Genomic DNA, 14,618 nt, shown 5'->3' on the forward strand with positions numbered 1-14,618 from the left:
TCGAGAACCATTCCAGTACCAAATGAGCCGCGAGCGAAGCCCTAAGGGTTTATGAAGAGCCCTCAAACCCTTAGACGATTTTCCGCCCTCAGATCTGAGTCATTAGATCTCCACCGTAGCAAGGAGCGGGAACCCAAGGCGTGAAGGCCGAGGGTGCGAAGATCGGCGAGTCACATGGCCAAGCGGGTGAGCCAGGCCACCTGTTAAACAGCTGCCATGAAAACTTAAATGCCGCCAACAACTCAACGCCGGAAAAGTTACGGGTCGGACAATGCATACATTCCGATTGCCGATTTAATACACATGTAACCCATGCAAACGAGCCGAACCGTAAACCAATAAACCATATAGTTTGTCAGGAAATAAAATGTGTCCAAGTTATATCAACTCCGAGTGGCTATAAGCAATTGATAAACTATGTGCAATAGTAGTTATGTTAAAAGGGTTATGTAAGGGTATTATAATTTACCATTAAAATGAAATAGAAAAAAAATTTCTTTTATGTATTTATGGGAGGGCTGTGACACAAATCTACCTGAGTAGCTGCAAATTGTATGGAAACATCAATGGGACATAGTGTCTCAAATCCTAATCCCACCTAAAAGGGGTTGTGGCCAGTTGAGTTGTGGACAACTCTATTGTAGCTATGTTTGACATAGGGAAGGCTACATCCCATGTGTGTGGGTGCTTCAAGTTGTACATGCGCAGGATGTGCGTGATCATTCTGTTGATGACCTCTATTTAGCCATTAGTTTGGGGGTAGAAGGTCGTGGACTCAGTGAACTTGGTATCCAAGAACGGCCAGAGTCTTGACCATAATGCACTTAGGAACCAACTATCCCAATCTGAGATAATGGATTGTGGGATCCCAACGTGTACCCATACTCATTCAATGAAGAGTTTCGTAGTGGAATCTATTGTGATACTCTTGTTGCAGGCCGCCAAAATGGACATCTCAGAGAATTTATCGACGACCACAAGAGAACAGTCATTTCCATGCTTGGTAGAAGGAAGGCTCGACATGTAATCCATGGAGATGGATTCCCAGGGTTGGCTAGGAGTAGGAAAGGGAGTACACGGGCCTTGCACTTTTATTGTAGGTTTGGTAATGGCACACGTAATGTAAGATTTGATGTACTTCCCAACATTCTTTCGAAGTTTCAACCAATAAAAATACTTTTGCATCACTACCACTGTCTTCTCTACCCCAAATGTCCAGCGACCAGACTGTAGTGCACCTCCCAAATCTTCTTCGCACGCTTGCTTAAAGGAACACATAAGTGTCCCAGGTGGAATAATATTGTGTCTTGGAGGTAAAATTTTGGAGCATGCTTACCTTTCCGGAGCATCTGGTATGTGGGGTCAAATTGTAGCTTACTCTTATAAAGATGTGGCCATTCTAAACTCTCGTGTTCACAACAGTCAAGCATAGTGGTTAGTGCTATGACTGGTGGACTGAGGTAGTCTGCAACATTATTGGCGCTTCCCTTATTGTACTTGATGTTCAAATGGAACTGTTGCAAGTATGTGAACCATTTATGATGGTGATCATTCTGCAACTTTCCTTGTGTCTATATGAACTACAGGGGTCGATGATCTGTCTAGATGACCATTTACTTCCCCATAATGTAATTCTTCCACTATCGACAGGTCTACATAATGGAATACATCTCTTTTTAATAGGTGGGACACTTTCAAACTATGTCTAAAAGTGTCTCACTGTGATATGACACCGAATGCCCCTGCTAAGTAAGAACTGGCCTGATAGCATAGTCAGAGGCATCTTTCTCAATCTCAAATGGTTGTTACAGATCTGGTAATGTGAGAACTAGTGCAAAGCAAAGGTGATGCATCAACTCAAAAAACACCTTCTATTGGGATTCATACCAAAATAACTTTTCTTTTTCTCCACCCTTGGTGACTTGACTCAAAGGCCAAGTGATATGAGAGAAACACAACATGAACCTGCATTAGAAATTAGTAAGACCTAAAAAGTTGTGTAGGTCTATTAGAGTGGTTGGGGCTGGCCAATCTTGAATAACTTGTATCTTGGTTTGGTCCACATGCACACCTCTATCATCAATTATATACCCTAGATATTGAACCTGTGTCATACCAAAAGTTCGTTTCTCCAAATTGGCATAAAACTTTTGTTGTCGCAGGGTTTGGAGGACCTACCGAATATGGTGTAGGTGCTCTTCCCAACTCTAGCTGAAGATCAAGATGTCATCCAAATAAACTACCATGAATGAGTTGGTGAAGGGCCATAAGTTGTTATCTATCAGCCTCATGAAGGTTTTGGGGGCATTCACCAACCCTAAAGTCATGACTAGCCATTTGAAAAGGCTCTCCTTATATTTGAAGGTAGTCTTCCACACATTGGAGGATTCGATTGGCACCTAGTGATAATTAGACTTCAAATCAATCTTGTTGAAATATTTCCCCCCCTTGTGCTAGTCTAGAAGGTCATTAATCTATGGCATTCGATACTTAGTCCAAACTGTGATCTTATTCAGTGCTTGATAGCCAATACAGAGTCTTTGGGTGTTGTCTTTCTTTTATACCAACACAATCGCGCTCCCACAAGGTGATGAACTTGGCCTGATATGCCCTTTCTTCAACAGCTCCTGAGTCTGCCTCTTAATTCCATCATTCTCTAGAACAAAGCATTGGTAGATTGATCCATTAGGTAGCAGCATGCCTGGGTTCAGATCGATAGAGTGCTTGACTTGAAGGTGTAGGGGTACCCTTGTGGGGGAGGAGAAGATGTCCATGTCTGGAGGCTGTGGATGTGACCATAGTCTTCTTCTTGCCCTGAGGGTGAAACATAAAGAAGACAAATTTCCTGCTCTCAGAAATGAGCTTACTACATTAATTCACAGAACTCAAAGAGATGGCAATAGGTGGTGCTACCACTGATATCTTGAATAAATTATCTCCCAAAGAAATAATAACATTGTGAGGCCTAGAATCATACACATTTTTACGCTTCCACAAGCATGGTTGGCCTCATAATACATCAGAAACTACAAGAGGAGCAACATCACACATTACCTCATATATGAAGGTCTTGATGATGTAGGGAAGGAAAAAATGTTGGCTCACACAAAGATCTTATCCTTAGTGAAGCTACCCAATATTGTATGGCTACGGGTGTTGTGTGCTATGGTAGGCCCAACCAGTTCATGACCTCCAATAAAATGAGGTTCTTTTGGCTTCCACTATTGATAATGAACTGCAGTGGAGAACCCTTAACCCAAATTTGTGAGTGGAAGAGATGCTCCCCCTCTTCTAGATCGTGAGGCTCAATATTTTGGATCTTTGTGGTGGAAACGATGGCATTGGTCTTCACATCAATAATATTCTTCCCTTTTTCATTCCCCTTTTTGGCTTCTAACTCAGAGTTGGAACATGCATCTGATTCTGAAGCATTTATCTCATCCACCAATGACTACTTGGCCTGACACTCACTCATGTTGTGACTGGGGATCTTATGGAACTCACAACATTTTCCTATGTCATTCTTTGTCTTCATGGTGTTTTTATTTGCATGTGGATTCAGAGGTAGTCCTAGGTCACCCCGCCTTTGATTTGTCCTTTGTTTTTTTGTTTGGGAGTGGCTTTCCCTTTTTTCGGATTTGCAAATCCAAAGTCTTGATTCTTATATTTAAATTTTTTCTTGATCTTGACAGTGTATCGATAGGCGATTCCAAGTGAGGAGATGTCCAGGAACTCCATCTCGTCTTGGATGTAGTTGTGTAGATAGTCATGGTACTTGGTTAATACATTCTGCTCATAATCCTTGATACTTAACTACGTGTGAAGTGTATGAAAATTATTTGTGAACTCTAGCACGTCTTGGTCCCTTCCCTACCACAGCATGGTCCACTTCATGTATTTATCTTCATGGCTCCTAAAATGGTAATAATGCTCCTTGATGGTATCTCAGAAATAATTCCAAGTGGGTGCAGCTGAAAATAGTGAGGATTTCACCTCTTCCTTCTTCTAACAGTAAGTTTGCCACCAATCCTTAACCCAAGAGGCATCCTTATGGAGTGCAAAAGTAATATTTTCTTAATTGGAAAAATCATGAACCGAAAAATATCCTTCCAACATATTTAACCATTTATCTACGACATACATATCTATCTGGACTCAAAATATGGATATGTCAAGGTTTACTTGTACCTTAAAGGGAGTGGCACCTCCAGAGTGGATGCTAGATAAAGATGTGTCACTTTTGGGTAGTCGCTGAAGAATCTAGGAAAAGTTATCCATCATCGCATTCCTCTGTCACTTAAAGGCTTCCTCGAGAAATATTTTGAAAGGATCTCCTTCTCTCTCATATTTATTTTCTTCCGCCATGGGATATCATTTGGGTTTCTGTGGCTGGTCTTACAAAGGTTCAACGAGTTCGAGTCCTTACTCCTTATACCCTGACCTCTTTGGGGACATACAAAGAAAAACGAAGAGTAGACCACTGTAATACCACTGATCCAGACTTATGCAGGAATGCAACAGAATACATATATAAACATAAACATAGAGATGCAGTATAGATAACTTTGTATTTCATTAATATCAAAGAACTGAAAGATGCTTACAAGCCAAATGGAAATATACTACCTCAAGTGATGGTAGCTTATATCTAAGAAGATATGTGGTGGCTACATGCCTCTGAACTATATTACAATGAGGTTCAAGGACCTTTCTATTATTGAACACCAATGGGAAATCCTAAACAACCAAAATCCTAACCCTGGGAGATGGAACTCCAAGAGTTTGTGGGCCCCGTTGGCTTAGTCGGTCAGCCAACTTCTCGAGGTCTTTACTCGGTTATATGATCTCTATTTGGTGTGTATGATACCTCATTAGAAATATATATCCGAGTACTATAGGATTTGTGGTAGGCTCATAGATTAGGGAAAGGCTTGTTGCGAACCTAAAAAAACCACCGTTTAGGGGGTCAAACTAGCATCAAAACTTCAAGACCTAAAAAACTGCTAAAAATAGTAAATTACGTTATAATCAAGGAAACTTATGAAACTGAATGGCGGTTTAGGTGGAATAGGTGGGTGGCCATGAATATCCACCTAGATCAAAGGTTGGATAGATTCTTGGTATCAGAGGATTTATTGATGTAATGGATGGATATGGAAGCCAATCTTCTCCCCTACTGGGGCTTCGATCATTGGTCAGTGGTGTTGACGATTGCAATGCTAGGCACCCCTAAAAATAGACCGCTCTAGATCACCCCTCATTTATGAATAATATCAAAAAATGGTGGAAAGATTCGCTCCCAATCTGGGGTACCAAGAAGTTTAATTACAGGTCAGGTTGAGATATATTAAAACCCAGCTAAGATAGTGGAACAAGACATAGTTTGGTAACATATTTTAGGAAAAAAGAGATTTGGAACTAAAGATGGAGGTGTTACAAAAAGTGTTGATTAAAGAAGGATAGACGGAGAAAAGGGAGAATGAGGAAACAAAGATTATGAAGTAATTGGAGGAAAGATTCCTTCAGGAAGAAGTCTTATGGAAACAAAAATCATGAGTCCTGTGGATTTGGGAAGGTGAAAAGAATACTAAATTATTTCACCATTCGTAAATTGAACACCGAAACTCTAATCAAATCCTCGAGACTAAGGATAAGATGGGGCAGCCTTATGAAGCACACCAAGACATTGAGTAGATACTAGTTCAACACATTCAAAAGATTATGGAGGAACCCGTGCTTGATATATCGAAATCCATTCATAAGGTAGTAAATCATATTCCAAAACCGACAATAGATGAGCATAATAAGAATTTATAAACCCATCTCCATGGAATAAGTGGTTGGGGCGGTAAATGAGATGCATAATGGTAAGGTGCCAAGTCCAGATGGATTCGCCAATGATTTCTTCAGCCTGCTGGGAAATAGTCAAGACATATGTTTTTGAGGTGGTGGTTGACTGCCAAGACTCAACTACAATCCTTAAGGCTCTAAAATCTACTTTTATCACTCTTGTTCCGAAGGAGGAAAAGGAAAGTACCCCTGATAAATTTCGACTGATATCTCCTTGCAATGTGGTATACAAGATTATGTCAAAATTGCTCGCCAAATGGATCAAAACAATAATTCCTATATTCATCTTAGAAGAATAGTCAAGTTTTGTGGAAGGTAGGAAAATTTTGGATAATATGATTCATGCTCATGTTATTTCCCAATCTCTAAAGAGCCTGGGGAAGGCAGGGATGATAATACAACTTAACCTTTCGAAGGTGTATGATAAGATTAGCTGGTAATATATTGAGGCAGTCCTAAGGGCCTTTGGGTTTGATAATAGATGGACAAACTAGATAATGGCCTTGCTCACTTCTCCCATGTTTTCGATTTTGCTAAATGACGCTCTTGAAAAACCATTTTTCCCTTCCCTGGGAATTTTCCAAGGTGACCCTATGTCACCGTTCATGTTTCTTATAATGATGAAGGCCTGGGTAGAGTAATTTTGGCATTTGTTAGGAATGAGGACATTAATTGGCTCTAATGACAGTAAATATGTATGACTACCATGCACGAGAAGTTTGTCGATGATACCATGTTACATGGTATCCCTATAGTGAAGGAAGCTCGTTCATTCAAGGCTATCATGGATAATTTTGCAGCCACCTTATGTATGGAGATAAACCACTCCAAATCTATGCTTTTTTTATTCAACACACATATTTCTATTCAGAGAAATTTGACTGCTATCCTAAGATTTCAAAGGAAATGTATTCCTTCCAAAATTTTGGGAATCCCTCTAATTGTTCAATCCTAGAAGAAATCAAATTGGGAGAAGGTTGTCACGATCTTGGAGGATAGGGTGAAAACATGGATTGTCAGAGCATTGAACCTCACAGGTGTTCTAGTCTTGACTATAGTTGTTTTGCAATCAATTCCGAGGTATATGTTATAAATACTCACAACTCCCAAAGGGGTTTTTCAAAAAGTCAAAGATATTAAAAGGATTGTTTTATGGACAGAAGTTGAGGATAAGAGAAAGTGGATGTTGTTAGCCTGGAACACTGTATGTAAACCAAAATATTCAGGGGGCCTAGGTCTAAAATATCCGAAGATGGCCAATAAAATGAGTGGAGCTAAACTTTCGTGGTGATGGCTCAAAGGAGGGTCAACACCATGGGCCCATCTCCAAAGAGAAAAATATGCCCCCAACCAATCTACCCAAGATCTTATTTGTATGTCACGATCAATTCAAGGTTCAATGATATGGAATATGGCCTGCAAAAATATATAAATAATATAAATACATTTCTTTTGGTATATCAAGGATGGAAGTTCACCTTTGTTTTGGGAATATTCTTGGAAAGAACAACCCAGTTTAAGCAAGGAAGAGTGGTGCCCAATCCAATTATTTATTGAGAGTCAGGGTCGCAGAGAAGTGCACCAATTTTGGGAATAGGGCTTGGATGGAAATAAATGGCAAAAAGTGGAACCTTAGCCTCTTTCAGAAGTACATCCAGCATACCAAGTGGTCCATGGATTAGTAGAGGAATTAAGCCAGAGAAGAATCCTCTATAATGAGGACCATGATCAATTAAGGTGGGGGCAAAAAGGAGGAGTGTAATTTAATCTCAAGGAGGTGAAAGTGTATATAGAATGTGCTCAAAGTGAGGCAATTGATCCATCTTGGAAGAAACTGTGGTCATTGCCACAGTGGCTGAAAATTAAAACCTTCCTATGGTTGGTGTTGCACAAGAAAGTTCTCACATGGGAAAATCTAGTGAAGAGAGGCTTTATTGGAGCCTCATGGTGTTTTCTCTATGAAGTGGAGAGGAAAACCTAAATAATCTTTTAAACACCTATAGTTATACATTTATCATATGGGATTGGATGGCTTATATCTTCTGGCTAACTGATAGAATCGGGGACAATACAAGAAACTATTAGGAAATGGTGAGGGAATTACACTAAGAATGAAATGGTAAACCTTACCTGGTGCTTAGTTCCTAGTTTCATCAATTGGTTAGTTTGGAAGGAAATGAACAGATGAATTTTCCAGAACAAGAAGCTTTTTGTATACACCTGGTGGAATCAATTCAACGCCAGCTGAAGGAAATGGTAATTAGTAAAGGCCCCAAAATATCAGAGGAACATCCATCACCACAAGAGGAAAGAGTGTTAAAGCTCTTAGAGCTAGATTACCTTAGTATGTAGGTGTCCTAAAAAAGAGATATGAAAAATCCAGTTGGGCTCATCGATTTGGTTGCCCCCCTCCACCCAAGGTTTCTTTAAGTTGAGTTTTGATGGGGCATCTAAAGGAAACCCTGGTAGCAAAGGAGCAAGTGGAGTTATACAAGGCTGGATAGGGAAAATTTGCAAGGTATTTTTCATAATCTTCGAACATGCCTCCAACAACATAGCTAAATTTTAGGCCTTGGAACAAGGGCTTGAAATTTTGGCTCGAGAGAGAATTTTTAATGCTACTGTAGAAGGATACTCGAATATAGCCATCCAAGCAATGCGTAGGCTAGAGTGTGGCTCACAGGTAAGGAAGGTCATGAGGAATCGATGTCTGGCACAATTAATCTAGTGCATACAACAACAACTGGTGACTTTCATAATAGTAGATTTCAGCCTAGTTCTGAGGTCAACAAATGCGGTGGTGGATAGGCTAGCCAATGAATAGGTAGCCAACATGCACACGTTTACTGACGTGGCTTGGAGGGATATCCAAGAGGGACAACTTAAGGAAGAATGTTAAAAAATTTCTAAACGAGATAGCTCCACAACAGCTGGTAATGAGCACAATGCATAGGCGAGCCCAGCCTCAAGAAGAACCCCACCTACTTACATGATTGATTAATTTGTGATCATGAAAGCAAGAGGAATTTCAAAACAAGATGGGAGAATGGGCACATGGGATCGTTGCATGGAAAGAGTGACGACCAAAGGTGGCGAAGTTATGAACACCCCCATCAAGGCAAGTCATGTAGGCTGGTTCATAAATGATAAGAAGATTACGGAGAGGTGGAAGGTACGATACTAGCAGAGGATATGTACAAGAGGAGGAAAATGGTGATTATTTTGTACAAGTTGTTGAGCCTGGCGAATGAAAGGGATAGATGGAACATGCTCACACATAGGGACAATCTTATCATCCACAGATCTAATAATGCGAATATGTTAAGGAAAACTACCAAAAAGTCAACAAGACAAAGTAGTCCAGCATAATAGGCTTTAAATTATGGGCTCGAATCCCTCTTTTGCCATTTTTGTTTGGAAATTAAGCACTGGTGGAATAGCAGAACCTTGATAAGAGCGGTATCGAAGGCAAGGAAGGTTTTTGAGTCAAGTATGGATAAAATTAGGCATTCAGTTTGCAGGTCGAAAGGGAGACCTAAGGCGGAGGCAAAAGGGGCGGGTTGTGGTAAGCGTTCTCACATAGAAATGGCGGAAAGGGAAGCAACTAATGCTTTTCATACTACAATACCATAGGAGGACAAAGAAGTGGTGTAGGTTTGGGAGGAAGAGGTTCACAAGCAAAGGAGGGCTACTCCGGACAGTCGAATAGAGGAGGAGGTCAACTGGATCATAGACACGGATGAAACTACAACCTGTGTGATCCTCTACCATAATACCATAGAAACAACATGGCATGTAAAGACCCTAGTGGGAAACTTACAAGTAAGAGCATCAGCGGAAAGGACGAAAGGTCAAATGGATACCTTAAATAAATTGAGGGCCATCAACCAAAGAGTGGGAGGTATTGAATCGGTCCTGAAGGGGCGGATTAATATTGAGAAGTTGCACGATGGTTGTATAAGTGACCTAAACACTATGTTTACCATTTATCTTAAGTACATTCATAATATAAACATTACTTTGGGGGAAGCTAAAGGATAATTAGCCCATGTGTGAAAGTATAAGGCTCAGACAGTCAACGGCTCTAGTGACACTTCAACAGTGGCTCCAACAAAAGCAATGTCTAACGAGGCTCCTGTGGAATGAGGTTTGAGAATAGGGAAGTTATGTTTTGGTTTACTATGTCACTAGGCTATTTAGATATCAGTTTAATTATGTAGGCTAGTAGTTTTTTTGTAAAAGATAGGTTTGTAAACCAGGGTTATCAAAAATATCAACTAGGTAGACCTTATTGTGACTGTAGTCATAGTAGTAAATATTGTAGTCATAGTAGTAAATATTTATAGTCCTTTAAGTGGCACAAGAAACATAAGACTTTAATGGTATTTTTCGACAAAAGTGGTACAATCTATTTCTATATGTGTGCGTGTGTGTGTATGTGTGTGTGTGTGTTATTAACTTGAGTATGAACTATTTTCAAGGATTTTAGCTTTGGATGGTTAAACTCATCCAATAATATTGCAACCATACCCATATATATATATATATATATAAGTTGGAAGACCGTAGAGAAAAGAAAGAAAGCTACAACACCAATCTCGCCAAGAAAGACGAGGAGCCAAACAAGTAAAAATTAAGAAAATTGTAGGTCCGATAGACCAATTTGGTCTCAGTGGACGTTAACCATCATCATCATCATCATCATCATATATATATATATATATATATATATATATATATATATTAGAGAGAGAGAGAGAGAGAGAGAGAGAGAATGTTTCTTATAGTTAAAATATTTTATTTATGTGTTGCTAAAAAATAACATTAACATAGATCCACCTAACTCCAAGTCTACCTACAATGAGAGGAATCAAATCTCTCTAGGTGCAAATCATTCCTCAAGTTTTGCACTCAAAAAGAGATTTGCACCTGGAGGGATTTGATCCCTCTTGACCCTTGTAAAGCCAGAGTTAGATGGATCTATGCTAATTACCTAACAAACTAAAATCTTCCCTATTATCCAATTCATTAAATACTTAATTTTTCACAAACAATTTTCCATGCCTCAATTAAAAAAACTAAAATTACATTAAAAAAAACAAGAAGAAGAACAAACAAACAAAAATACATATTTTCTTATTAAAAGAAACAACAAGAACAAACAAAACAAAACAAAACAAAAATACATTTTTTTTCATTAAATATTTAATTATTTATTTAGGTCATTTTTCACTCTCAATTCACCATAAATGTTTCTCTTAGTGAGAAAACTAAAATTTTCCCCATTATCCAACCCATTAAATACTTAATATATTTACCAAATTTTTTTTTACCCTTTATATGTCTCTCTCCAAGAAAACTCAAATTGTATTCAAGAGACAATGCATCTTTAAGAAGATAGAAAATTGAATAGAAATAGAAAAATAGTTGCCAAAAGATTGCTATGGTAGAGATGTTGTAATATCTTATTAAACATTTGTAATGTATTTTTAAATATTTTAACTCGTTCAAAATAAAACAAAATTAAATTAAAAAAAAAAAATCTATCTTAATAAAATGTCTTAAATATCTTATTTAATATTTTTCTCAATAAATTCTTTTTACTAAAATACTTTACCATGAAAAATCAAAGATCAATAATAAATATTATGTAAAAAAATAATAAAACAAAAACAAACATTTAAAATTAATCAAAATGAAATATATAATTTTAATTTTTAATTTTTAATTAACTATAATTAATAATTAAACTCTTTAAATCCGAATCCAATAAAATAAAAGGATATTTGATTTTCCAGACTCTAACCATAACTCTGAAAGTAAAATAAATTTAGAATAGTAACAAATAACTTATGATTATGAAAATATAAATATATGGACGGAATCTAAATCAATTCATCGTACGTGCGTAGTAATTAAGAAATGTCACAAAAGTCGCGAATGGCGACAAATGTGGAATTTTCGTACACATTTCTATAAAAGTCGCTACCGGCGACTAATGTGGAATTTATGCAGAAAGCCAACTAACCAAATAATGCAGTTTGTTGTTCATTAAATTTTGAATAGTAAAATGTATATAATAACTCGTACTAAAGACAACTGGAGAGATAATTTGTACAAATTAAATATATTAATAATAATTTATATTTTAAAAAAATAATGCAGTTTTTTTTTATTGAACTTTGAATAGTAAATTGTATATAGTAAATCGTACTAAAGATAATTTGTACAAACTAAATATATTAATAATAATTTATATTTTAAAAAATTAAAATACTTAAATCTGGCTAATTTAAATAGTTGTGAAAATATTTTAGCAATTTTTCCATAATAATTTATATTTTAAAAAATTAAAATATTTAAATCTGGCTAATTTAATTAGTTGTGCAAATATTTTAGCAAATTTCCCAATTTCTATAAAATGACGTTTTAAACCAAAAAAATTAAACCTCGTTTATTCTTTTCTATTTAAAATGTTTGAAAAAATTAACATGTTTTATTATGTTTAATTTTTTTTTTATTATTTAAAGATGTGTGTAAATAGGTTATTTTTTGGAGTTTTGGTAGTGCAATTTTTTGGGTTAAATTTTAATCTTTATTGTTCAAAAAAGGTTTTAATAAATGTAATATTTTGAAAAATCTTTGAAACATTGAAATTATGAGAAATTTATAAAATCTCTATAATATTGAGATTATAAAGAATTTCTAAAATTTCTAAAACTTAAAACAATTTACGAATCAAATTTGTGATTCCAAAAAATCCATATCAAAATTTAAACTGAAAACAAAATGAAATACTAAACAATGTGAAAATAGAGTTTCATAAACAATGTGAAAATAGAGTTAGATAATTTAAACTAGTAACATTATTGACTTCAAATAGATTACTATTAATCACTTAGGGTTGAGACTCGCATTCGTGTATTTATACGACTTGTCTTCCACCTCTATGTAACATTTCTATGTAGTTGCCCATTAGCAGCCTCTGCAATAAATCTCAATGGATAATGGATGGATGTTATGGTATTCTGTGACAGGGCTCACCTCCGTCTTTATATTCTTTGCCTTTGATGTGTGGAGGAGGAAGACTTATCACAGGCTTCCGTCGGGACCTCTGGGATGGCCGATTGTGGGAAACCTGTTCCAGTTGGGTAACAATCCTCACGAAGCTCTCTTCCACCTCGCTCAGAAGTACGACCCTCTCATGTGTCTCTCTCTTGGAATGAAAACTACAGTGGTGGTTTCTTCTCCTGCCATGGCAAAGCAAGTTCTCAAAACCCATGACCATGTTTTTGCAGGCCGAACTGTCGTACAATCAGTTCAGTGCCTTTCTTATGACAAGTCCTCACTAATTTGGTCCCAATATGGGTCCCACTGGCGTTTGCTCACAGGCTAAGGAATGGTGGAAAGCTGAGCTCCAAATAATTGTCCGCTGCAGCCTTAGTGATGGTGTAAGTCCCATATCGAAGTGGGCGAATCTTGTAGTGAGGCCCAACGAGGTGCTCCTTCTGCAAATGTAACCAAACTTTGTTGCCCACCTAGAATTTGTGTGGCCCTCGATGTTGATCATGACGTTGTTTATACTTAGCATTTTCTCTATCCAATATGTCACGGACCTATTGGCAGACGTGCTGAATGTGCTCAATGAAGTTGTCAGCCCTGCTAGCTTTGGACTAAACATGAGCCAAACAAGGAAAATTTTAAGAACCACACTAAATTTATATGTATAATAAATAGGTGAATCCCCATGATACATAGGAAAAATGGGAGGTGATTTTATCACTAATATAAAATAAATATATATATATATATATATATATATATATATAATATAGATATATATATATATATAGATATATATATATTTATATATTTGCGAATCTCTCACCAGATTATATTATCTTGTAAAGTCATGGTGAATCTTTCACTGAATTATAAAATCTTGTAAGATCTTGGAAAATCTTTCACTGAATAATAAAACATTGTGAAGTCTTGGCGAGTGTTTTGTTAAAGTATGAAACCATATATGATAATAATAAAACATATTCATTAAACTGTAATATACTAACATACATGTTTGGAAAAAAGAAACATAATTTTCACTTCCTACAAACAATGTTGCAAGTTTTAGTGACCATGTTTGTCATGGTAGGAGAGATTAATGTTTTCTTTACCACTTTTGTCAAGATACCACTTTTGCCAAGCTATCAAATTTCTTTCTTATTCCATAGACTCCAATTGCGATATAAAAAAAAAAAACACATCAAGTTTGTTTACCCCAACACGCCAACAAGTAGCAAGCCCCAACTATATAATATAATGAAGTAGTGGGTATCCCAAAGGCCTGAAGGGGATCCAATGGAAAGAAGTGACCATTGTCAGAAGCCTTCCAATCATGGGCAGCGACTATCTCTCTTCTGCAAGGATGATGCGGAAAGAGTTAAGATTTCATTGTTTTGAATTTTTTTTTTGTTAAATCAGAAAAACAAATATTAATGGAGATATCGGTATTTTTTACTAAATTTTGTGAAGTGACTAAATGTAGCTTTAACCATTCACCTTAATATTTTTTTTACAATATAATTTCCTAAGTCTATTTAATATCTTCACTATCATAAAAACCAACCTATATCCATCTTAACTCCACATCTACCACTCTTAGAGGGATGAAATCTATTTATCCCTCCCAGCACTTGGTAGACCTGGAATTAAGATGGATCTAAGCTGATAGAATTTCCCCTTTAAATAGTCTATGCTCACATGAATAC

The 14,618-nt window shown here is 36.8% G+C and overlaps 1 protein-coding gene across 1 annotated transcript in view; it reads left to right on the top strand.

Moving 5' to 3' along the window:
- The window catches only part of LOC149231895 (putative (S)-N-methylcoclaurine 3'-hydroxylase isozyme 2), a 14,421-nt gene extending 1,175 nt beyond the window's left edge, over positions 1–13,246 (top strand). Inside the window, exon 2 of the mRNA XM_089381780.1 lies at positions 12,888–13,246. Coding sequence (XP_089237906.1) covers positions 12,888–13,246 — 359 coding nt within the window. The remainder of the gene's footprint in view (positions 1–12,887) is intronic.
- The last annotated feature ends 1,372 nt before the right edge of the window (positions 13,247–14,618 follow it).

Source organism: Pinus tabuliformis, chromosome J (assembly GCF_031772625.1).
Source record: "Pinus tabuliformis cultivar Carrire ecotype Pingquan chromosome J, CPIR1, whole genome shotgun sequence".
Taxonomy (NCBI): domain Eukaryota; kingdom Viridiplantae; phylum Streptophyta; class Pinopsida; order Pinales; family Pinaceae; genus Pinus; species Pinus tabuliformis.